Source organism: Dermacentor silvarum, chromosome 3, assembly GCF_013339745.2.
Source record: "Dermacentor silvarum isolate Dsil-2018 chromosome 3, BIME_Dsil_1.4, whole genome shotgun sequence".
NCBI lineage: Eukaryota > Metazoa > Arthropoda > Arachnida > Ixodida > Ixodidae > Dermacentor > Dermacentor silvarum.
The window spans coordinates 181,295,232-181,319,829 of record NC_051156.1 but is presented as its reverse complement, the minus strand read 5'-3'; the positions used below and the strand labels follow the sequence as shown (position 1 = coordinate 181,319,829).

General features: G+C 46.5%; 1 protein-coding gene across 1 annotated transcript; it reads left to right on the top strand.

The window, feature by feature from the left end:
* Window positions 1-10,743: 10,743 nt before the first annotated feature.
* Window positions 10,744-21,042, top strand: LOC119445063 (uncharacterized). The gene is made up of 4 exons (XM_049664857.1): window positions 10,744-10,758; window positions 11,556-11,660; window positions 15,975-16,028; window positions 20,224-21,042. The coding sequence occupies exons 1-4, from the start codon at window positions 10,744-10,746 to the stop codon at window positions 21,040-21,042; spliced, it is 993 nt and encodes a 330-aa protein (XP_049520814.1).
* Window positions 21,043-24,598: the final 3,556 nt, after the last annotated feature.

Here is a 24,598-nt window from a genome sequence, read left to right as displayed (position 1 = left end):
CGCCTTCCGCTTATAGGACAAGGGCCGAATGGGACTGCCGCGTGCCACGCGGCCACACGCGAGACGCGCGAGCCACGCTTCTGCTGCTGATGATCGACGATGCTCAGCATTCCTGACATCGACACATACCCACAACCGGTGTCCTGTCGTGGTGGCGCAGTGGCATTGCGCTGCTAATTACGAGAGCGCGGACCGAAACTGCGGACGCGGCGGCCGCATTTCGATGCAAAAGCGCCCGTTTGGCGTACATTCGGTGCACGTTAAAGAATCCCAGCTGGTCAAAATTAAATCCGAAGTCCCCCACTCTATAGCGCTTCTCATGATCATATCGTGGATTTGGCCACGAATTTAAATTTCTTAAATGCTCTCAACGGAGGATTTCCCACGAAGCAGGTACATGGTAATACAATCTAAAATAGGAAGGTTATTCATGGGCAATGCACGTGGTGTAATTTATGCAAGGCAAGGCTTTAGTAAAGCGGTGGAGGAATTGCTATAAAATTAAATACAACGCGTATGATCTTTTTGTAGTATCGCATCGAGTACAATACAATCTACAACATACAACAGCCCTCATTGTCATTCTGCTCAATGTTTATGTTTATGCACCACACAAGTCACAACTTGACCTAAGCCGAAACGCAGTTTTACTTCAGTGTGAATTAGAACAGCTATTTAACCTTTATTTTTGTCGAAGGAAAGTACATTTGTACAAAAAGAAAACAAATAAATGCTATGAGATTTAAGACTTAATGTAGTAATGAATTAATCAATTAATTAATAATTGTTTTTTTAACTACGCACAGTTGACAACTCACTCCGGCTGTGTGTTAAGTTTCCCGCGCTGAAATCACAATTTTGAGGTATGAAACTCAACGTAGCACATTTTATGATGCGTCGGTCATTGCAGGGATACTACCACGTAATGTCATGGCTTATGCACTACAACGCCCACAAGCTATATCTACTTCTTAATGCGGCGCCCGGGCGACAGGCTCTGGCGACAGCTAGGGCTCCGATTTTCGCGAAGCGATCCGTGGCCTGCAGTCCATACGATGTCCATGCTGGGTGGTATGAAGATAGCTCGACGAAGGGTGCGATGGGTGGCAATGGAGCGTCGGCCTCGGATGAAGTTGTACACATAGCTTGTGAATCACGCCAAGACCACAACAAGATCACGGTGACATGTTCTTGGTGTGGTTTAGAAGCGAGGGCATGAACAATGGCCGCCTCTTCAGCTGCAGTGACGATGGCGAGTCTAAACAAAGTTGACGTTAGCTCTTACCTCTACCCATAGCTCAGTTATACAATTATCTCTACCCATTACCGTTTATTAAAAGATATATACATGCATGTATCGTCTAAACAGACACCCTGTATACTATTGGCACTGTTAACTGGAGTCTGAAGCTGAGTATATATATATATATATATATATATATATATATATATATATATATATATATATATACCGATGAGTCTGGGTTGACTTGAGTAACTGAGAGTGGTGAGTGATGAGTGAGAGAGATAGAGCAAGCATTCACTAATTTTGCCCACCTTTGATACAACCGTATACTGTTGCTCGCGCGGTCCCAAAGATAACATTCCTTAACTCGGTAATATCATCACGCTTGCAGAGTACGTGTCAGTACATTCGAAGCAACACAGCGCGTGAACATATTTGTCGATCTGGCTACGCATTTGTGCCCGTGTTGAATTTTCGCTGCTCCATAGCCAGGGACATGCCTTGCTCGCCGCCTTCATAAGCTACGGAGCCCAACCTGAGCTACAAGAACCCCGTAACAAGGTCTGGCGACGCAACTCCTAAAATTGCCTTAGATATTTAAGACAGACTCTGCGTGCGAAACACGTAAGTTAGCTTCATCAGGTAATTAACTTCGAGGTTTGTCTTATATTAGTTGCCGCAAGCGGTGTTCACTACTGTCTGAACTGCTCGCAGAGAAATCTTTGAAATGCTATCATTGGAAGCACTGGATGGCAGGACAAGAAGCTCTCGTCCAGAAAGTTCGTCGAGCAGCCATGGCCAGTGGAGTCCTGGAATAAGGACATCACCCACTTGACCTCAAGAGCAGCGATTTCGATGGCCCAAATAAACGTTCTCTCTCTCTCTCTAGATATTTTTTATTCTTTCTGTATGATGCTGCAATCCAAGGATCACAACCTTCATGAAAAGCGCACGGGTCACTTTGCGATTGAGCATAGCTGCTTCCAGGTCGTGTGATATATAGGGCTTCTCTGGCAGTACAGGCGTTACGCGCTTTATAGGTTTAGGAGGACAGTCTGCATTAAGTTTCCAAGGCTCCCGCTGTACTCATACTGACTGCAAAGCTAGAAAACAGATTGCATCACTAGCGCATTTACTTCACAATAAAGATTCAAATGAATAAAGATTCACGCCTCAGGGCTCAGTCATCTCGCCAACATTATTCAACATCGCAATGATCGGGCTTTCCAAGGAGCTCGCTAAGATTCAAGGAATCAACCATACCATCTACGCAGATGACATCACCATCTGGTGTGTTGGCGGGAGTGACGGCCAAGTTGAGGACGCCATGCAGAGCGCCATCGATGCGACCGAGCACTTCCTACGCCCCACTGGGCTCAGATGTTCTCCAAACAAGTCTGAGCTACTTCTCTACAAGAAAAGACCCAGAGGTGGTGGCCATCGTGATTGGAAACCGGCGTCCGAAAGCGAAATACGGCTTTTCTTTGGTGACGGGTCCCCGGTTGCCAGAGTGGACTCGCTCCTAATATTGGGGATGTATATCGAGTCTAACGGTGCCAATGGTGCCGCACTCAGAAGGATCATCGCCAAAACGGAGAGTGCTCTCGGCCTCATCCGGAGGATCGCCAACAGGCACCGGGGAATCAAGGAAGACAATCTCATCCGCATTATACATGCTTTTGTGCTCTGCCACCTTTCATACTCGGCAGCCATGCATAATTGGCATGTTGCAGAGAGGAACAAGTTAAATTCCCTCATCAGAAAGGTCTTCAAGCTTGCCCTCGGCTTACCTGTGAGCACTCACACAGAATACCTGTTAAAGCTCGGAGTACACAACACGTTCGAAGAAATAATAGAGGCGCAAGAGCGTTCAGAGCTGCTCAGGCTATCCGGCACCCCGGCGGGCCGCAAGATACTCGATGAGATGGACCTCTACCCTGTCGACCAGTGCCCCGACGCCGTGCGGATTCCCAGTGACATCAGATTTCAACTGCACATCGCGCCCATTCCCCGCAATATGCACCCCGCACAGAACGTCGGCAGACGTCGGGCCATGGGTAGAGCTCTACTCGAACATGTCCGTAACAACCACATTGAGGCAAGCTTCGTGGATACCGCGGAATATGTCCAACAAGAGGCGTTCGCCGTCTGCATCGTCGACTATAATTCCAGGATCACTTGCTGCGCTACAGTACGCACTTCGAAGCCATTAGTAGCCGAACAGGTTGCAATCGCGCTGGCTGTGCTCGATGGTCGCAGAGAGGTAATATATAGCGATTCTAAGAGGGTCATTAAAGCCTACCAAACCGGGATGGTCTCCCCTCAGGCCCTTCGCATTCTCCAAAGCTTGAAAAGTATCTCTCCGGATTCTCTCATTTGGTTTCCCGCTCCCTTGGGGTCGACTGAGGGCTCTCCCTCTAACCCTATAACGAGAGCGCGCACGAGGCCGCGCGAGGACTCACTGACCGCGCCGCCTCCGCAGTCCCCCTACCCCGCGGGGAACCATTGATGACGTATAATGAGATCACCAAGCATTATTATCTGTCAAGACGGGTATTCCCCCTCCCGCACCCTGCCTTCTGCAGGGCGCGGGCGCTGACCATTCGACTTTTACAAGCTCGTGCGTATCCTAACCTTGCTGTTCTTCACGCTATATACCCTGAAAGGTATCCCAGTGCGGACTGCCCTGCCTGTGGACTAACGGCAACATTTAACCATGTGTTGTGGGAGTGTGAAGGCATCGGCTACGCCTTCAGCGAGGATAGGGGCTGCGCTTTTGGGCAGCCCCGAACTCAACGACCAAACCCTGGCCGTCCAGAGTGCCCGCGATCGGGCCGTCAAGCTCGGCTTGCCGGTCCCTACGTGGGACTAGCCGGGTGGCGCGGGGTGTCCCCTGTGTCTTCTCTGGACCTCAATAAAGTTATTTCACTCACTCACTTACGGTATGCCCGCAGTCCCAGGTTGTCGCTTGCGTTAGATGTGTTGTGTTTGCTAGGCGGCATGGTTAGCAGCATTCGCCCGCCATTGCCGCTTACGATTCTTTGTAATTAAATAGCTTCAAAATTAAATCTGTTACGTAAGGTAATGAATGGATCATACCCCCTTAAGCAATGACTCATACCCCCGTAAACGCGGCCTCCCCATTACGACGACAGAAGAGAACTGAAATTCTACGCTAAAATGATGAGCGACAACGCAGCCAGATGTGGAAGAGGACGACGAACGCGGGAGCAGTGACACGAGCGTGTGCCGAGCACGAGGGCTAACCGAGGGGCGCCAATGAGCCAGCTGCGGAAGCAGATGACGACGCTCGATCCAATGCTGATGATGATAGCTTTTTGCGTACACGGACACCACCGAAATCTGTGCAAGCTTCGCTTGAAAAATGTCTACCCTCTAGTTTCATTGGCAAAGAAGATTACGATCGGCCATGAAGACCAGCTTCGAATATAAAATCACAAAGGCACAGCAAAATGCGACACATGTATATTGTAGATGCAGTGGAGGGCGAATTAATTTTTGTCCGCTGATTTAGGCGGTGCCCCCGTATGGCTGGAAGTCCGGGACAGTCCCATAGGCGGTTCGGAAGTGTTGGTCTATAGGGTCGAATGCTGTGTATACCGACTTTCCCCTCAAAAGCCTGCATTACCAAGTCAATAACGTGGAGATAATACGTAATGGACGTACTACGTTCCTGATCGTTCGGCTCCTCGCCTACAAAATATTTCAAGACGCACTTCCGCCGTTCAAAGCTGCTCGATCAGTGCAGCCTTTTTTCGGCAATATCGATTCCCTGAGAGGGGGCAACAGAGCTTCTCAAGACCTCCATTAAAGTTCTTTGTCTGTCTGTCTGTCGCGAGGTATGGCACTTATAACTGACTGAAATGCCAGAAGCTAAAAAAATACATTCTGGGATTTTACGTGCCAAATCCACGAAATGATTATGAAGCACGCCGTAGTGGGGGACTCACGGATAATTTTGACCTCCTGAGGTTCCTTAACGTGCACCCAATGAAGAGTACACGAGTGTTCTTGCATTTCGCCCCCATCGAAATGCGGCCGCTACGGCCGGGATTCGATTCCCCAACCTCGGGCTTAGGACCGAAACACCAAATCCACTACGCCACCACAGCGGGTGAAATGCCACAAGCCGAGCCCGTGTACATGATACAGCATAGTAAAACAACAAGGAATGCAAACTGCGATTCCTGAATAGCTCTGGTTTGTCACGCAGATGGTATGCGGAGGATCGAAGGTATTCATGAATCAGAGATCCCATTGCTATTTACCATAGGCTTCACCGTGTCCAAAAGTCACGCTCTCCAATGTTCGCGAGGGGGAAAAAATAAGGAAATAGCGAGCTCTAATAGAAAGATGAAATGAGAGGGATCGACTTGAGGCTAATTTTACGAGATTGCTTGCAGTAAAAACTACTTGAAATCGAGCATCGACCCTCTGTCATTTCTTGTACATACGTTAGTATTATAGCTATACTCGTTCTTTTCTCAGCAGTTGAAGGGAGAACGACTGTAGAACAGAGTCTGACCGTAGTACTAAACATCAGCTGGGCCGTCTAGCAGGCCCGCGAAGCGGCGACTAGGCAAGGCCTGGACGTGCCGACGTGGGAGACCTGAGCCCGGGTCATCAATCTGCAGGACACTCGATAAACGTTTTTACCAACCAATCGTAAATATGCGATGTGAACTCGCAGCAAGTTGATTGTTCACCTATGCAAACCGACAGCAGAGGGCAATTTCGAACACGGCCTTCCACGTAGTGAACCGGTCTATAGGGACGATCAATGAGATTCACGTTTCGAACGTTTCTGGCTCTTCAACATAAAGCAAACGTAGGCAGGAATTCGCTGTGCGAACCCGCATAGTCGATAGCCTACAACTAAATATAGCCCGCAATATAGAGCAATGTCGTGCCATGGCCTCGAAGCAGAAGTTCATCGATTTGGAACTAGCTTATAGAATGGACGTCGTATCATTGAAAAGCGGGGCCGGCGTACGTTACCGCATGCATGATAGCACAATGCAGAGATGTCCGTGTATTTACCACATTTATGTGAGTGATATTCAAGTAACACTGCCGTATAGTGTTGTGCTAGAGCAGTATGCCTGGCGTGGTAAAGGGCCTGACAGGAGGAAAGTTATAAATATACGCAATAAATTACATTTCCTGTACCCACCACTTGGTTTGGTTTGGTTTGGTTTAGTTTGCTTTGGGGGGGGGGGGGGGGGGGGGGGTTGGTGCCTATGGGTATGGCTGAACCCACCATGGAGAATAGGCCAGACGCTTTCAGGCCGTTTGTTCATGATGATGATGATGGTGATGATAGCCTCTCACTTTGGCTCGTACCCACACTGGGGGATTGATTGGCCAAGAATTCGCTGCCTGAACTTTAATGTGATGTTTTGAAGATTTACATATGCAATTAAAGATTAAATTTGAAAAGAAGAGAAAACAAAACAAAATAAAAGTAAACATTCAAAAATTGGTTCGTTTAGTTGATTGCATGAAAGCACAATCGGCATCAAATACATCTCTGTGGCTGAAGCCCAGAACTGACGCAACGAATGTTAGTATTATTTCTGTTGTTAAGATCATATGGCTCATTCTTCTTCTTCTTCCTCCTATTCATCTTCAACTGGCGTGATGATGACAATGACCACTACAGCTCGCTTTCTTTTTTTCTACAGCCCAACAGGAAAAGCTTCACGAGATATTTTCCTTGTAAGTCAGCAACTTTCGATATGGCAAGGTCTTAGTGAAAAAAAAAAAGGAATAGAAACTGTTTTATGCCTAACTGTGATGTCGGTATTGTACAATATAGGCAATGTACAGCCCTAATCTTCTTGACCGGCAGTAGTTTTCGAAGTAAGCATGGCTACTGTGCAGCTCCATCCTTCTTGCTTGAACTTTTTAAATATTTTTTTTCTTTGAACAGCCGGGCTGAATCTCTCAGCAATGTCATGGAAAATAATGTTCACTTTTTCGGTTCGCATTAGAGAATCAAGTTTACGCTTAACGAATCCGGCAAAACAATGCTACAGTCGTAAACTAAACCTGGTAATGCCTATAGTAATACCGTATTACCACGAGGAGATGTGCTGTAATTAGGGAATCAATTTTAAAATAAAACTCAATTTCTTGGTTTTGTGAGGAGAGCGAAGTGATAAGTTTGGAGTTTGAAAGCAGCCGAGTTTGAAAGTAGTCAATCTGTATTATCTATGTAGTAAGGTATCATTTAAGAAATGGCACGTGACCATACGATAATTTGAGGGTCCTAGGTTTTCTGTGCACGAAGACCACATCAACGGAAACAAAGTCCGAAGCTTCGCCGCCTTCACTCGCTACAGGCGCAACTACCGCGCAACTACAGCGCTCACGCTTCAGAACAGCCAGAGATACGCAGCGCTACACTAAGATAACGCAACAAGAGAAGCAAGAACGTTTATCTCGCAAACACGCAAATAAGGAGCCACTATATAATGCTTGGCACCACAACAATTCCCTTTAAGGAAGCTTCGGCCGTAATTTTTGTGGAATTGCGGCCGCCATCCTTTTTTTTTTTTGTACCACCATCTATATTCGTTGCTGCGTTTTCACTAAACGCTCAATTGTTAGCCACTGCTTGTCCCATATGTTTGTTTTTCTCACCCAGTATAATACATGATAGGTGAGGTTAGGTTAGGTTCCGATCGCTTCTCTTCTTTTCTACCGCTCACGAACGGAATGGGCGGTATGCCCCACTGGCGAAGCGCCAGAAGGAATAGCTTTGGAATAGAATCCTTACATTATCCCTGCCTTGTTTTCATTTTTAAATGTGCTAGTCATTCTGAAGGTTTAATAACGGAGCTATACTTGCCAAAAGCAAAATGGAAACGTTAAAATAACACCTTTCGCTGTCACAACTACAGAAGGAGTTCTACGTTTTTTTTTTTCGTTTTTTATTATTATTTTATTCTGTACATAATATTGTCTGGGAGTTTATATTGTTACGTGTGGAAAGCCACAGACGAAAGAGGCAGACAGACAGACAAAGAACTTTATTGGGGGTCCTGAGGAACCTCTTTAGGGTACCTCCCTTTTTAGGGAGTCCCTGTAGCCGTGCGGGCCACACCCACGTCGGGGTCGGAAGATCGTGGTCCTCGGCCCTGTCGCAGGCCCTCTGGACAGCCCGTAGTTGCTCTGAGATGTCGCCGCTCTTAAGGGCTGCCTCCAAGTCCGTTAGAGTGGTAAGCGATGAGCTGCGTAACGCAGGGCATTGCCAGAGCATATGAGGTAAAGAGCAGTACGCCTCCCCACAGTCTCGACAGTGGGGTTCTACATTAGGCGCGAAGTGACTGAATCGGCCCCTGGAGGGGAACGGCCCCGTTTGGAGCATGCCAAAGGCCGACGATTGTTGTCTAGTGAGTTTACGATAGAGGCTATTTACACGCTATTTACACTAGAGCCAGACAGCCAGGCCGACACTCGCTCGCGCCAAGAGCCCAGGTACACTTCATCGTCTTTCTCGCGGCGGCTCGTCTCTTGAGCATCTCTCGATGATATCGTAATACTGGCTTCTTCTGCTTCTTTATGAGCCCTGGCATTCACGCACACGCAGTTCAGAGGTATCATGATCATCATCGTCAACGACCGCACCACCATCGGTATTGCTATGAACGCTTCGCACGAGCGTGGAAAGAAGAACAAGAAGACATGATCACTTCAAGGAAGGTCGCTATTCACCTAATCGGAATCCACATGGTAAAAGCTGAGCTTGCAAAAGACTTTCCTGTCATATTTTGCGCGCTTTTCACGCTTTGAGGATTCAGCCGTCTGGTGACAGAAAATGTTGCTCCCTACAAAGGTTGTCGACCTTGTCTCTGCGCAGGTGCCCAACATCGTCGGCGTCGTGCGCTTTTCCTACGGCTTTCACAGGACTGGGGCGCGTAAGTTCGCTTTATAGCGTTTGCATTTGTACTCCTGACACTGTGCACTACCGTTTGCCACAAGTGCTTTTTTGAAAGGCGCGCACACTGTGGACGGCATATACGGGAGCCAGTAAGCGATTTCTAAAGAGCAAAGAAAAAGCCAGCAGATACCATGCCCTGTGGGAATCAATGTTATACGAAGCAGTGTGCGGGGAACCCACCAAGTTAACGAAGCGACAATGAGAGCACCAAGGCGTAGGCGGCTGTTTCATGACCTACATGACAAGCATGACCTAAGGCGAAAGCCCTAAACATGCTCACTTACTATGACTTAGACCATCAACCCTTAGCCTTTTCCTTCACTTAGTACCACATCCGAACCCATTCCATTCCATGCTTGGCTTTAAAAATGGGTATAGTTAATATTATTGTATAATACTTGTTCGGCCCAGCAGGCGCACGTGAAGATTCTTGTCGCCTAGAACCAAGTAACTTTCTTGGTAGATGGTGTTCCACTGGCAGTGACGGTACCTTTTTTTCTCCGTCTGCAGGAACAGAGGGGCTCGTATTCGACGTGTCGCTTGGCATCGAATGCGTTTTGAACATCTTCAGCGACGCAGTGGTCATCCTACTTCTTTGGCAGGCGGTACGGCTGCGTTCAGTAATTACTTTTCTATACGTTAAATGTGCGTAAGTAAGCAACAGATGGCAGTGGTAGACGGGCAGCTGAATTGACCGAGTCGTCTCATCATAGCAGAGAATGTGCTGTTAACTAGATTGTGAGACACGGACGGGCCTCTTTTGCCATTTTCACTACCAACTGTCACAAACAGGTAGGATTTAGCCTCTCAAAACCACAGCATGACTTTGCAAGACACCCTTGCGGAGAAATGCAGAATAATTTCAACCTCCTGTGTGGTAAGATGCAAACAGAGAGCCGAAAGTAGCCTAAAATGAATCCCAGGGCCACTTTTACTGAGTCGTTCGTAGCCCGCGCTTTGCATAGGAATGTAAGACCGAGCGAATTACTCTTAGCAATCGCCAATATTACTCAACACATTTTGTTTTCTTGTTGTTTTCTAAAAACACAGGAGAAGTTGAAAGGAACCAGCGCAGATCCTGTGAGTCATCGAATTCGTATTGCTTTCTTTTTAAATACTGGTACACATTGCAAATGTTTTTGTTGTTGCATCCAGGCACCTTCGGCTTCGTTCTGAATATGGCTTGGCAAGCTAACTTTCTCTAATGAATAATTTGATGAAACGGCAAATTTAGCACATTCAGCGAAATATTTCTGACCCCTCTTATAATACGCATTGCCTTCTATACGTCGGAATGAAGTTGTGTGTGAATAGCATTTACTTTCTTTTGCCTTTCTTGCCTTGTGGCGAAGTTAAAATCCCAATGGAATATAATTTTGAAAATATTGTACTGCCAGATTCAATTATTAGCAAATTTATAATGAGATACCTAAGTCCTCGAAAAACAGTAACCGTTCTTGTGAAGCTCGCAAGTATTCACAATATAAACGCTTCCTACTCTGCCTTTCAGGAAGCAGCGGCGTCTCCACCAATGGGGTTGAACGCCGTAAGTATCAGAACACCCAAGCCACTTCACATCGCACAATTTCGGTGCATGCACAGAAAATCGTCAGTCGCATTGCAAGGATTTAAAATCGAATTGAATGAAGCCAGAAATTACAAATTCTTATCTTCGACATAACCATGCATACGGAAAGTCAGCCTAACAATTAAGCTAATAATTATAATTTAACTAATTCTATAATGTACAACAGTGTCAGATATTCATCTAGTTATATATATATATATATATATATATATATATATATATATGACGCGCTTCCAAAGGGGCAATCGAGCTAAGTGACGTAGCTGTTCCTTAAACAAAAGACGGCCCGCATTTAGAAAAACATTTTGCGCTAGAATTATTCGTGAAACAAATGCCAGCCAACCCTAATGCTGCACGTAACATTAGCGAAGGCAGCCAGCCACTAGCGAAAGGTACTTATGAACGAAAAGCTTTGCGAATTCGACCCTGCATTCTCACGGACAGGAGACTTACTTAGTAAAAGGGAGCAGTGAATAAGTAAAGCAGCTGTTTTACGCAGGAAAAACTTTCTCGTAGTATAATTGTTTCTGCAAGTGCGACGTATCTATACGGTCCTTTGCCCGGAGAACTTATAAGATTTACCATTTTAGTAAGGTTACCTTTTAATATTTTATTTTATTTTTCTCTCCTTCAGTGTAACGTGTCAATGTAGTAGAGTCTGTCGCTGGAAGCTGATCGAAATTAGAGTCCATGGAGTTTGTGCAGCACTGACGGTTTATGAAGGACACTCCAGTTTTCTGTTGGTGGCGTTGCAGGCGGCACTGTCGACCGTTCTGGGTGCATTCGTGGCGTGGAACACCGTGGCGATGCTGTTCTGCTGCGGCGCCAACCTGGCCGGCCTGCGGTACCCGCCGAAGTGGGTGAGTACGAGTCCCTCTTTCACAGACTGGAAGACCATGTGGCTGCTTGGGTACTTCGCGCAGTTTCCTTGAGCTATGTATGTATGTATGTATGTATGTATGTATGTATGTATGTATGTATGTATGTATGTATGTATGTATGTATGTATGTATGTATGTAGTATGTATGTATGTATGTATGTATGTATGTATGTATGTATGTATGTATGTATGTATGTATGTATGTATGTATGTATGTATGTATGTATGTATGTATGTATGTATGTATGTATGTATGTATGTATGTATGTATGTATGTATGTATGTATGTATGTATGTATGTATGTATGTATGTATGTATGTATGTATGTATGTATGTATGTATGTATGTATGTATGTATGTATGTATGCTAAAGGGAAGTGTCGTTTCTCTCTCTTTCTGCTTCCCTGCACTCCACGAGCACGTGTAGCACGGTAAGCCTCTCTCCACATCTACCACAGGTTGGCGGGTCATTTCCAGTTAAGAGAAAATTGTGGGGGCCATATGTATGTCCTATTCTCAGACGAGAGAATAGGACATTAGTTCTTCGTATTTTTGTAACAGGATGCCACGGGCCAATTTGTGGCTTAACTAAGTGGAGCTTATTGTTCGTTTCGGCATCCCACAAGCGCTGCCAGTGGCTTCGAAGTTTCTTTCTCAAGTAGGGCTTGAGATCTGTGGCAGCGATAGAAGCGGTAGGCGTACCAGTACCGTCTCCCTCTCCACCCTGCTATGTTTCTTGGCGACGAACCTCTGTTTAGCACTAAAGCTGTTCTGGATTTTCTGAGCGATGTTGTACTGCATGTTATTTGCCCAATAGTTTCGTAGCGCGTCCTCTGTTCAGAGGAAGTCGCCGCGACGGTAGTTTTGCATAGCACGCGCCTCCAGGCCCTTACGTTTTCAAAGGGTCTGTCAAGGTAGTAGTGCTTTTTAAAAAAATTTATCTGTGATATATTTTCGCCTATCGTCATTATCTTGCAATCTGTTCTTTCGTGATCATAGTGCACCTCATTAGCCATTGCCATAATTTTATTACATATACATTTTAGGTATTTTACAGCGATTGTTTTTAGGCCCTTTTACAGCCACTACACATCTACCTTTCGCAATTCATTGCTCCATTGTCAACTCATGAACACTGGCCTGGCGCTCTTTGGCCATATGTGGCCCTTGCGCCATTAAACACCATACATCATCATCATGTATGTATGTATGTATGTATGTATGTATGTATGCATGTATGTATGTATGTATGTATGTATGTATGTATGTATGTATGTATGTATGTATGTATGTATGTATGTATGTATGTATGTATGCATGTATGTATGTATGTATGTATGTATGTATGTATGTATGCATGCATGCATGCATGCATGTACGTATGTATCCATGTATGTATGTATGTATGTATGTATGTATGTATGTATATATGCATGCATCATGTATGTATGTATGTATGTATGTATGTATGTATGTATGTATGTATGTATGTATGTATGTATGTATGTATGTAACCGCCATCTACCCGCCATCCTGGGTACCTGGGTTGTCCGTTGTCGCATGGGTAGCGCATCAGGCTGCTATGAAAAACCATTGGGCTTGCCTTTTAATACATGTACAATATTTTTTTATTTCATAAACGTATTTCTCTCTCTCTCTCTTTCACACCATCGCTTAAACGAGCTGTGCCATGAGTTCACGGGACATGTGCCACTTTTCAATGAACCTCTCGCCAACTATGAGTCATGCAGGTCTCAGACGCCACGTGTTGGGCTGAATTTTCGCGAGAGAAAACGATAGGGATATGGGCTTCGCTGAAATTTAGCTTGCCAGTGCTGGTGGCATGACGCAATGCTCCCTCCTAGTTAATTTCCGTCCCCCGTGACGTATAGACATGTTCGGGTCGAATTGAGTACGCGGCTCGCCGCAGAAGAATATTAATTCCGCCATGTCTACGCGAAGATTTAGCAAACTCCAGTATTGGTACAGGCGGGTAATCTGTCTTCGCATTTCTTTCATTGTGCTTTGGCGTTCTTTTTTCTTTTGATATCTTGATTTATTATGTAGATTACTAAAATCACCACGCAGACTGTAACGTGTGGCTTGAGCGCCTTTCTGCTCGACTGTCTGCTGCATAGCATCGTGGTGGCATCTAGTAAGCGTGTCGTAGATGATAGCAAGCAAGTACCTATACATGAGCCTCCGAGATATCCGGTGTGGAGCAACGCCCGGTGCCTAGGACTTACCGGCCGCGGTGGCTCAGTGGCTAAGGCGTTGCGCTACTGAGCACGAGGTCGCGAGAACCTGGCCGCGGCGGCCGCATTTCGATGGAGGCGAAATGCAAAAAAAAAAAACGCCCGTGTGCTTGCGTTGTAGTGCACGTTAAAGAACCCCAGGGGGCCGAAATTTATCCGGAGCCCTCCACTACGACGTGCCCCATAATCAGAACTGGTGTTGCCACATAAAACCCCAGAAAGAAGAAGTAGTAGTGCCGGAGACTCTTCAGGCATCAGATGAGCTATGAGCCATGCATGGTGGTGGAAGGCTCGGAATTAACTTTGACGATATTACGTTTTAAAACAGTGTGCACCAAAGTCTTAAGCACACAGCGGTTTAGCACTTCTCCATCGGAGTGCGGTTCCCAGGTAGGAAGCGGTTCCCCTTTCGATTCCCAACCGGGAATCGAAAGAGCAACAACAATGTAAAAACAATTATATACAATTATAGAAGTGAAATTACCATTTCCCGCTGTAATTAAACATGAAAGAAGGTTGAATTTTTTTTCATAGATATGAGTTTGGAAGCTAAATCGTGCTCCATTAGGGAACAAACGTCACCGTTTCAGCGAATGAAAGGTTAACATGTTAGCACTCGCTCTGTTCTTTCTTATACTGCCCCTACTAAGTCTTAATCTCCACGTCGTGCTAATATCAACCCCCTAGACTTGAACCAACTCGCTGAGCAACATATTTAATTGCAACTTTAATTGTTGATTTCTGTACTTTTCTTTCAGTACACGGAACAGGACGCGGATACGATTACTTTGAGAGAGCAGGTAAGCACAGCAAACGCCTTAGTACAAAGTCGTCCACGCAGTGATCACTATCGAGAATATTAGCCTGACATTGGAAATGGTGCGAAGGTGAGCCGTGGTCGGTGCATACGCGACAACAGGAAAGGAAAACAACAGTGCTGCAACGGAGACGACAGCGCTGAGACTGACAACGTCTCGTCTAATCATTGTCGTTGTCATCGCGTTCTATAGCCACGTTGTTTTCCAGTTAGCAATGTATGCCAACTGTAGCAATCCAAGCAATACGTAGGTTAACAGGAAGATGGATACTTGAAGTGATCAAATGTAGTCGTAGAAGAGTTGTTTTTTATAGAGTGAACGTTTCGACAAGGGGACTACCCTTCGTCCCCGTTGTTGAAATGCCAGCGCCAGACATCTCTTAATTGTTCGACGACAGTCGATGATATTTTATAGTAGGTGCGGTCGATGCTTTCTTTACTAGATGCCTGCCGCGGGAGCCAATAGCTTTGATCCACGTTCTCTCCCCTTTCCTCCTCTTCACCGCGGTCGGTTTCGAGCCCAGGCTGTGGAGAACGCTTGCACAATAAATCGCGTGATGACGCCTTCGAGATTGCTGTCACATCTGCTAACGTCACGGAAATATCAAATGCCAGATGCCCGATAACGTATATAAATAATGGTACGTTTTGGGGCATTCGAGTCAAAGAAATGTAATTGCATTTTGAAGCAAAGCGTTACCTTATGAAGAAACTTTGCTTATGTTTACTGTATACTGTACACAATCACCAACTCGGCAAGAATCTTTTTTGGCATTGTGTCCCTTGAAACAACGAAAGCTCCCGGATCACTGCTCGTGCTTCAAGCGACTTTCCCGATAGACGCTGCCGTTTTTGTTTTGATGCCCTAGCGATGTTCCCCGGTATTATACAGTACATGTTTTTCTTTAATATATATTCAGATAGCACTAAAGGATGTGCGCTTAATGTGATGCCTATTGTGTACGCCCCTTTCAAATTTATGATACCGATAATGCGAACTTTATGAGCGCCCTTCGTAAGTATAGTAAATTAACCTGTTCATTGTGCAACCCAGTTGGTTCCATCCGCATAGATGGCTTGCGTTTTTAGTTTTTTTTTTTTTTTTTTTTTTTCAACTTGACGCAGTTCAGCCGGGACATGTACAGTAACGGAGTTCGTGTCGTTATCATCTGGGAAAGGGCGCTATAGGCGTAGTAAGTCGCGTTGTTTCTAATTTGCAGGTGAAGATTGTCTTGATTTGGGGTCCCTGGATCATAATGGCTGGTTACGGTAAGGTAAGTAGAAGCGATGGACTTCCGCTAAGAAAAAACGTTTTCTAAGAAAATATAAGAAAAACCGTTTCTTTCGAGAAAGATAAAAAAAATCCACGTAGAATCTCCTGTGGGAGTTATCTGGAAGATGCGTAAGCATTTGTTAGTAATGACGTGTTGTTCAGTAGTCGTACGCTGGTGCGGTTCGTGTAATTGCGAGACCACGAAATAATCGTGAAACAGAGAAGCGCGGTTGCAACGCCGGACTGTTAATCGAGGCCTGCACGAGACGACGTAGAAGAGGCGAGTATAGAAGCAATGTTCACTCGTGTGAGAGATAGCCCGCAGTGGATGTGGACGTGGGGTGAAATGACGAGGGAGGTAAAGGAAATGGATGAAATGTATGCAACATTTATTAGGTGCACTGTCTCTTGTTGATTGGTTCTACTGCATGTGGTGGCGCCAGGTGCGCTGGTGACGCCCCGATCATTATGATCTGTCATCTTTCTTTAGCGCATTATCCACCCGCGTTAAACCATTGTGAACATTGATCAACCGGTCACCGGCGGCGGCTAAGTCGGGCGCGGCGGCGCAGGCCCTATATCTTGAAAGCGATGTTCGATGCCGACGGAGTGTGCCGATTGCTGACAGCTCGGGGGAGCTGTGTTTTTGCCGCTCACTTAGCGTTGAAGAGAGACGCGCGGGTCCATATCTTGAAAGCGATCTGCGAAACGGGCAGAGTGCGGCAGTGTGCTGAGAGCTCCGTGAGCGCTGTGTTCTCACCGCCTCGTTCGCGCTGAAGCGACAGGCAGCGCTGAAGGTACAGGTCGATCGCTGCTGTGGGCTCTATCTTGAAAGCGATCATCTTACGGAAGTACGGGCGGACGCCCGGACAATATTCTCGTTCGGTAAGCATAGAAATGTTCTCGAATTCAAAATGTAATCAGCAGACTGTAGGGACTTCTCCGGTTCCGAACGCATCTCGCGCGACTGCGGCAGGCAGGCACCGCCTTCTATACTTCGAGAATTTCTTCTTTGCAACGCCCATGATGCCATCATGGGCCGCTGCAATGTCGTCTGCTACGCTATGACTGAAAATTTTGCAGAGGTGGCAAGATGTTAAATGCAATAGATTTATGTTGACTGACACGTTGCGTGGGGGTGCTGCCACATCAATTCGAACCGACTCCTCTCGAAATCAAAGGCTGTGTGGTTTGATAGCCGTGACATGTAGGTCGACAGGAACCGACAAGGCCATACATTCAAAGTATTGAACGCAGTACATTGATCGCATATATTTTTTTTTTCAAGCCGTAACTTTCAACTGGAAAGTCAATCCACTTATAGGTAACGCTACGATTGGTGAACGTATGTTCTGTGCGATATAGAAGGCTTTCGCCGGAGCCGATTGTGCATTAATTTGTCCAAATACGCCGCTCCCGTGGCACGGAACGCATGGGAAACAAAATATTCGGTCTGAAACAAAAGCTTTCTTAGGGAATGCTTGAGGCGTTCGTTATTTCTAACCTATAAATGGGAACCTATAGGGCATAGAGTTTCATATTACTATAACTAGAGGGCAATGTGGCGCTGCGATCGTTCAACTAGAATGATCAGATTAGACTGGCGAACTGTTACAGGTATTTTTTTGCCAGTGTCGGAGGTTGCTAACCACAGAAGAAAACTCTCGAGAATCTCTGTACAGCGAAGTAGTGGCGATAGGGTATTCTCGAGAAACGCGTTAGCTACGGCACCTGCTTGAGGTCCCGGTGTGTTTAAATCTGAGGAGAAAGTGCAACTGGCTTGCATATATATATTGCTCTTCTATGGCTTGACAATCAATTTGATTGATTCATTGCACATTATATGTGTTCATTGAAATAGGACATTTGAGAACCACAAACACTGTGGTACACCAAAACGGAAGCGCAAAGCCATAACAGTTGCTTGCACTACCAACATAAAGATATAGTGAAGCATAAGAGGCCACAAAAGATAGCACGCAGCATGTGTTTAAAAAACTACTGGCATCAATCGTGACAGCCGATGCAGGGAACGATTCCACGTCTGCGCATTCCGCGTCTGCGAGAAAAGTTCACTTTCTCTTCGCACCATCGTAGCAGACGTACCAATTGTAACATTTCTCTCAAAGGCGTTTCATATATTTTTATACAAATATATGAGTATATATATATTGTTATAAAGTATAAATATATAATAAATCAGGCAGAACGATATACCCTGGTGGTAAACCATGCTTCAATCTCATATACAAACTATATGTATTATATTATATAAAACACAACATAATAAAATTAATTTTTGCACGAAAATGTTTAATACAGCTTCGTTTACTGCGCCGCATGCAAACGCCACCAGTTTCAAGACAGAAGTCAATCCGAAGCCTGTACTTCCCATCATTCCCATGTAGGTTGAGGCGACTTCAGGAGAACCCCGTAGCATAGCGCCACTTTTCCCTCTAGTTTTTTATTTAGAAACTCTATGCTATAGTAATGTTATAACTAGAATGATCGATTAGACTTAGGTGTTTAACAGCTTTTGCCACGGAGGCCACACAAAAGAAGAGAATCACGTACTCGAAAAAAAAAGTGAGTGCCAATTCAGCGGTAAATTCTCGAGAAAGCGTTAGCATTACGTCGCACCTTTTTGGGGTCTCGGATGTATCATCTTCGAGGAGCAAAGTGCCCTAGCAGAACATTGTGTTGAGTATTATATATGTATACAGGCGCTGGCTAACACTCAAAAATTCCAGGGTTGGCAATAGCCCAATCTAGTTCTTGTAAGACATAAGAGGCGGAGACTACTTGCCAAGAAAGAAATGCATAATCGATGGGAATTAACGGAAATTCACTAATTAAGTTTTAACTAATTACCTGATGGCCTATATTGCTTTACAAATGTAGCCGTGAGAGCATTCGCAAGACGCGTAATGCCACTTGAACGACGTAGGGTTGACACCAGTTTCGAGATATTAATTCCCGAACCTTGCGGAGAAATGCATTGGCGTTCCAGTTAGGATCTTACAAAACGTCGCATTATGCATTGAAGTAAAATTTGGAACGCCAATCATTTCTTTAATTCAATAATTCAATTAGTAAGTGCAAGAATAATTCCCCTATGTTGTCCTTGGTGTCACTGTTACAATGTTGACTTAAGATATATATATATCATATATATTAGTTATAATATATATATATATATATACTTCTAAAACGGTTCCCGGCAGCATTTCAATTTTTGGCTACGTCTGGCGCGGCTGCGCGGGCCATATAGTGAAAGCGACGTGCGATGCCAACATACCCATGTATATATATATATATATATATATATATATATATATATATATATATATATACACGCACATCTAAGCTCTCCTCTCATCTACCTTACCTCGTGAACGGCTTTCCATGTCTCACAAGCACACACACACACACCACACACACTTTTTTCCACTTCGACACTCGTAATGCTCACGCATTACAAAACGTTGTGGCAATGGCAGTCAGAAACTTCCGCGCAACCTTCCCATGACGTCATAATACTAGCACTGGCACACGCAGAAGTATTCCACGCGTTGAAATGTCTGATGCCTGTGGTACGTGTCATGCCAGTGTCATCGGTTCCGGCGCGAAATAGGAAAACAAAAATGGGCTTAATTGTGTTTTTTAATGAAGCACATCAATATCACCATAAATGCCGATAGAATTGCTAAAATAAACATGTCGGTCTTAATTAATCGATTTAGCGCATCGCTTAGCTATACCAGGCACGGATATATGTGCCTCCTAGCTGCGTGCGCGTTGGCTATACCGCACATAGCCAATACACTCCCCAAGGCTTTAAGTCCAGTAATTGACAAAGGTATCGGTAAATAAGACGAGCCATAAAAAGTTGCCAAGGCTGAGATACAAGCGCACACAGGTACTCTCCGCGGGCACCCCGTTCACTGAAACTATTGCCATTGAAAAAAAAAATAAGTACAAAACATAGCTGGTGATATGAGTGCTGCAATATTCACCTCCCCGCTAACAACGCAGCATGCTACTTCCGGCCTGTTCTGGCAAGTGGGCGTGTCATTGTACGCATGCAGTATGGTGCGCCACGACATTATTTATTTGGATTATTTTCCAAATAAATCATTTACCGTTATTGGCTGTTAGCGGTTCACGTTCGTGTCATTTTGTACGCTTCTACGCAGCTGTACTACACGACGATGCTGTACGCGTTCTACAAAGTCTACGAGTCGACCGGAGGCAAAGCGTTCGATGGGGTAGCCGAGGTCCACGCGGCTCCTGGCAACCTGAGCCTAGACGGTGGTCACCCACCGACCAGGCCACAGCGCAGCATCCTGCAGCCCGAGATTGACCCGGCTATCTTCCATGACCCGACGCCGATCATTGGCCGAACACCAGCTAGTGGCCTGTCTCCCGTCGCTCCGTCACCCATGCATCCGCAAATGCAGGCCCGGTTGCCACGCTTCGTTATCACGCCCCTATCGGCGTCGCCAAACCATCCTATGCAGGATCCGCGGTCATACGCATACCCGGCGCCCATGGGGGCCGCTTCCGTATCGCCAGGCCCAATTCTCGCTGGGCCAGAGTTTCGCCCGAACCAGCAACGCCTGACGTCCAGCGGTCCAACACCCACCGCACTGACGCCAAGCACGCCAACACCCATCGCCCAGACGACGCCCCGCGGTTCGACGTCTAGCGGGGGGACGACGTCCAGCGCGTCTCGGAGTAGCGGCGCTCGAGCCCCACCGACGCTCGAAGCGGCTTCACCGGTCTCGAGGACACCGACGGCGAGCGGCGCGGTTTCCACGGCGCCGGCGACGCCGTCCCAGCGGTCTACCCCCGCTGGTCCAATAACGCCGCGGCCTAACGGCGCCGAGAACCGCGTGGCCGTCGGCGTCAGGACCATGCCCAGCGCGCAGGAGGTGCCCCCTTCGCGCGTCATGAAGGCGCGACGCCCAGTCCCCCCGCCCGCGGGGACTCGCAAAAGCAAGAAACGCCGTTGAGTTGACGCGGACATGCGCCTGCGCTGACGAAATTTCTCCCTCTTCACGCTATTTTTATTCTCTAGCTGTTCGACGCTACTGAAAGTGTTCTGAAAGTGTTCTGAAAGTGTACTGAAAGTGTTCTGAGCCGACCGCTATGTTTGCACCAGGGACGTGCAGAAACGTGGCATACATAAATGTAACCCTTTAGTTCAGGCATCCACGCCGCGTAGCGTAATATACGCTCGTCTGCTACTACAATCGCCAAAGAAAAGAAACCGTGACAAGGCCTTTGACGGTTGAAGTGTCAAGGCTTATTCACAATAGGCCGACACGACACCAATTTTGGTCTGCCGACTGTTGGCGACAGTAGTTTACAGGACGGAAAAAGCTGTGGCCAACGGTTTTTTAAACGAAGGACAACGCTGTCGCTAACAGGCGGCAGGCCAAAATCGGGGTCGTGACGGCCTAGTGTGAATAAGCCTTCAGAGTGGACTTGGTTGGTTGTCACTCCGTCTTCATGAACGTATTTGTACCTGTCAAGGCGGCGTATAATCTGCTCTTCGTCGTCCACCGTTTCGCAGCTTCGCAGCAAGGTGAGAATGCAGCAAACGCGACGTTTCAGCGAGCCCTGGAATAAGGGTCCTGCTCAGATTGTAGGATTCCTGGCCACTATGAGCTGGTGCGACAGACACATTTTCAGACAACTACGCAGGGAGATATTGCAAATAACCAGCGTACACTGTATGCAGGGACACAATCGCAACCACTATACGATTACCTGGCTGACGAAAATTGTCGCTCTTGCATCCTTTGGCTATTCGCATTTACATTATTTCTGACCCCACTTTCGTCCTTTTGTTGGGTGACATAGAAAAACGCTCGAGTACCGGCCTCCTCCACGGGTAAACAGCGGCCCTGATCTCCACTCCAGCAACGTAAAGCTACTCCATTCTGATTTTATTCCAATCTGACATCAAATTCGCGTACCCGCCGACGTAAGCATCGACCTGCAGCGTTGTTTGAACACAAGACCGGGACCCCACGGTTGGTGCTGTGTTGTTCCGGTGTTTTGTTTTAGAGCGCAAGACACTCTTTCCTGCGTTGAGCATTGGCCTCGGCGTATAACCGGCAGAACGAACGAGCCTACCGAATGATGAAAAAGAAGAGTGAACGCGGAGCGCAGCGGAGGAGGAAAGACTGCGATAACGAAGAGAGCGCGAGGTGAAAGTGGAGGAGGAGGGTACAGAGGACGCATGGGGAGGAAAGTGGAGGCGGAGAGCATGGTGGAAGGGAGAAAAAGAAAGCGGAGTGCCGCACGAGATGTGTTCCACGGCGGCGACCCGCTAAGTAATGGCGCCATAGTAGCATGGGGTGTCAACTGGTCGCTGATGACGTCATTACTAAGGCATGTGGCGAGCGCGTCCACTGATACCATATGTGGAAACAAACCGCTGACTCGGGCTTCGGACCCGCTGCGCATGCGCTACTTCGTTGCACCGCCGCCGCCGCTAATGCACTGCGCGCGACCCACGCGTTCACGCCAGGGCTGCCGGGTTTGGTGACTACTCGCCAAGCTGGTTACTTTTAGAGGGTCATGGCGACCGAAAATTGTGGTTGACGACTTGGCTACTTTCTGGTTACTTTTGGCGAAGTGTCCAATTTGCGTCGCCTGCAACGGCTCCGCCCAGATCTCTAAGGTCATGTTCTTGTGTTTTGCAAGCGCCGAAAGCAAATCCGGGATCTGAAAACTTATAATGCCCACCATGTGGCCAGTGGGCCCCTTCGACTTGTCCCGGGCTGTCCAGGACTGCTCGAGGGGCTTCATACGCAACGCTCATTGGCGGAAATCCCTCCCTCGGGCAGTCGGGGATTGTCAGGGATGAAGAACTGAATAGGCGTACAGCAGCTGTCTGAGTAACAGCGTTAGAGAGAAGCAATAGGTGGCGCTCTAATCCAGCCCCCATTAAAGTCCCTAAAAAAAACTAGGGACTTTAGCCCCCATTAAAGTCCCTAAAAAAAACTAGGGACTTTAGCCCCCATCCACGGTTACTTCGATAGTGAATCTCTAATACCGTGATTTTTGGCGTCAGAAGCGACTGCAACCTAAAACTCGTCATATCAGCCATGTTTTAAGTATTACAGGTGTTAGTGTATATGCGAGTTTCTTATAGGCGCTTGCGACTGCATGTCAGGGAAAGCAGAGATTGTGTCACGTCCTAGTGAAGTCCTAGTGGTGCAAGGACGGCCTGCAACGAGTTTATTGTACTGAAACCGGCGACACCGCTTCCGCTATGACAAAGCACAAATGCGCAGCGGAACTTATCAAAGAATGTCACCTAGTCGTTATGCTACATTATGATACAATCATACGTGATAACGTTTGCTTTGTTCTGTTATTATTGTTTGCCCTTAGTGTTGTTGTTGTTGTAGCCTATCACGCATGTGGCTCGTACCCACGGTGGGGGATTGGCCAAGAAATGGCTGGATTATTCCAAATTAATGTGGAGGATAAATTTCCGAATATCTATGGAACTAGTATTGAACAGCGTAAAATTATACGTTAAAGTAAATCAGGAAATTCATATCGAATGAGTAATAATTAATTTAAAAGCAAAAAAAAAGATAGAATTTAGCAGGGTATTCGTTTGGATTCTTTAAGAAACGTTTGGACAGCGAAGCAGGCATCCCTGTGGCTGAATCCCGAAGTGGACGCCCCGAACGAAAGAATATTAGGTTCTGTTGCAGCAGAAGACTACCAATATTTTTCGCTTTTTCTTCTATCTTTTCGAGTCAAAAATCGTTAATTGTTAGCTTGTCGCACCCTGGTTACTTTTTTCTGGCTACCAATAAAGCTTTTGGCCACAGTTGGCGACATTTTTCGGGCTACTTTTCGGAACTTTTCGGCAACTTTTTCTCCCAAAGACCTGGCAACCCTGACTTCACGCTTTCTTTCTGAACAATGGGCGCTGCAACCGGCGGAAGTGCTTAATCTGTCACGGCTGCTAAACGAGCTAGCTGCCCGAGCAGATGCTCAGCACCGCCGCCAAGAGGACCCTGCCGTTCAGATTCGAATTTTTTTGCCTCATTAGACCGCGAATTCAAAACGCCTAAACAGCTGCGCTCAAATTTAGTATTAGCGAGTGTCGTAATCGTCGGTGACTTTTTCTTTTTCTTTTTTGTGCAAAGCCCAATGACGCTCTTCTCGTTGATAGGAGGTCACTCTTGTTTACTCTGAAAGCAAATGCTATTGCTTACCTTGACAGGTTTTTGTTATTTAATTGGCTGAGAAGAGGCGAGGAGCAAACATACGTGGAGAGGGTTTTGGTGGGTCTAAGCTACAGTGCGATAAACGGATGAGGAGGGCGGTGCGGGGTCTGCGATTGGTCCGCTTCCCTTTGCATAGTTTGCAGTGGCGGGTCGAAAACCGTGGCGGCGTGATACCAGGAAGGTGAGAATGCCGCTAAAGCGAATCCTTCTTTCTGCTGTTTTACGTGCCAAAACCAGTTCTGATTATGAGGCACGCCGTAGTGGAGGGCTCCGGATTAATTTTGACCACCTGGGGTTCTTAACGTGC

Bases quoted from the DNA above. Each gene is read 5' to 3' on its own strand.
- LOC119445063 (XM_049664857.1), top strand. The intron at 11,661-15,974 runs GTGAGTACGAGT...TCTAATTTGCAG, and splicing joins TGCGGTACCCGCCGAAGTGG to GTGAAGATTGTCTTGATTTG. The intron at 16,029-20,223 runs GTAAGTAGAAGC...GCTTCTACGCAG, and splicing joins TAATGGCTGGTTACGGTAAG to CTGTACTACACGACGATGCT.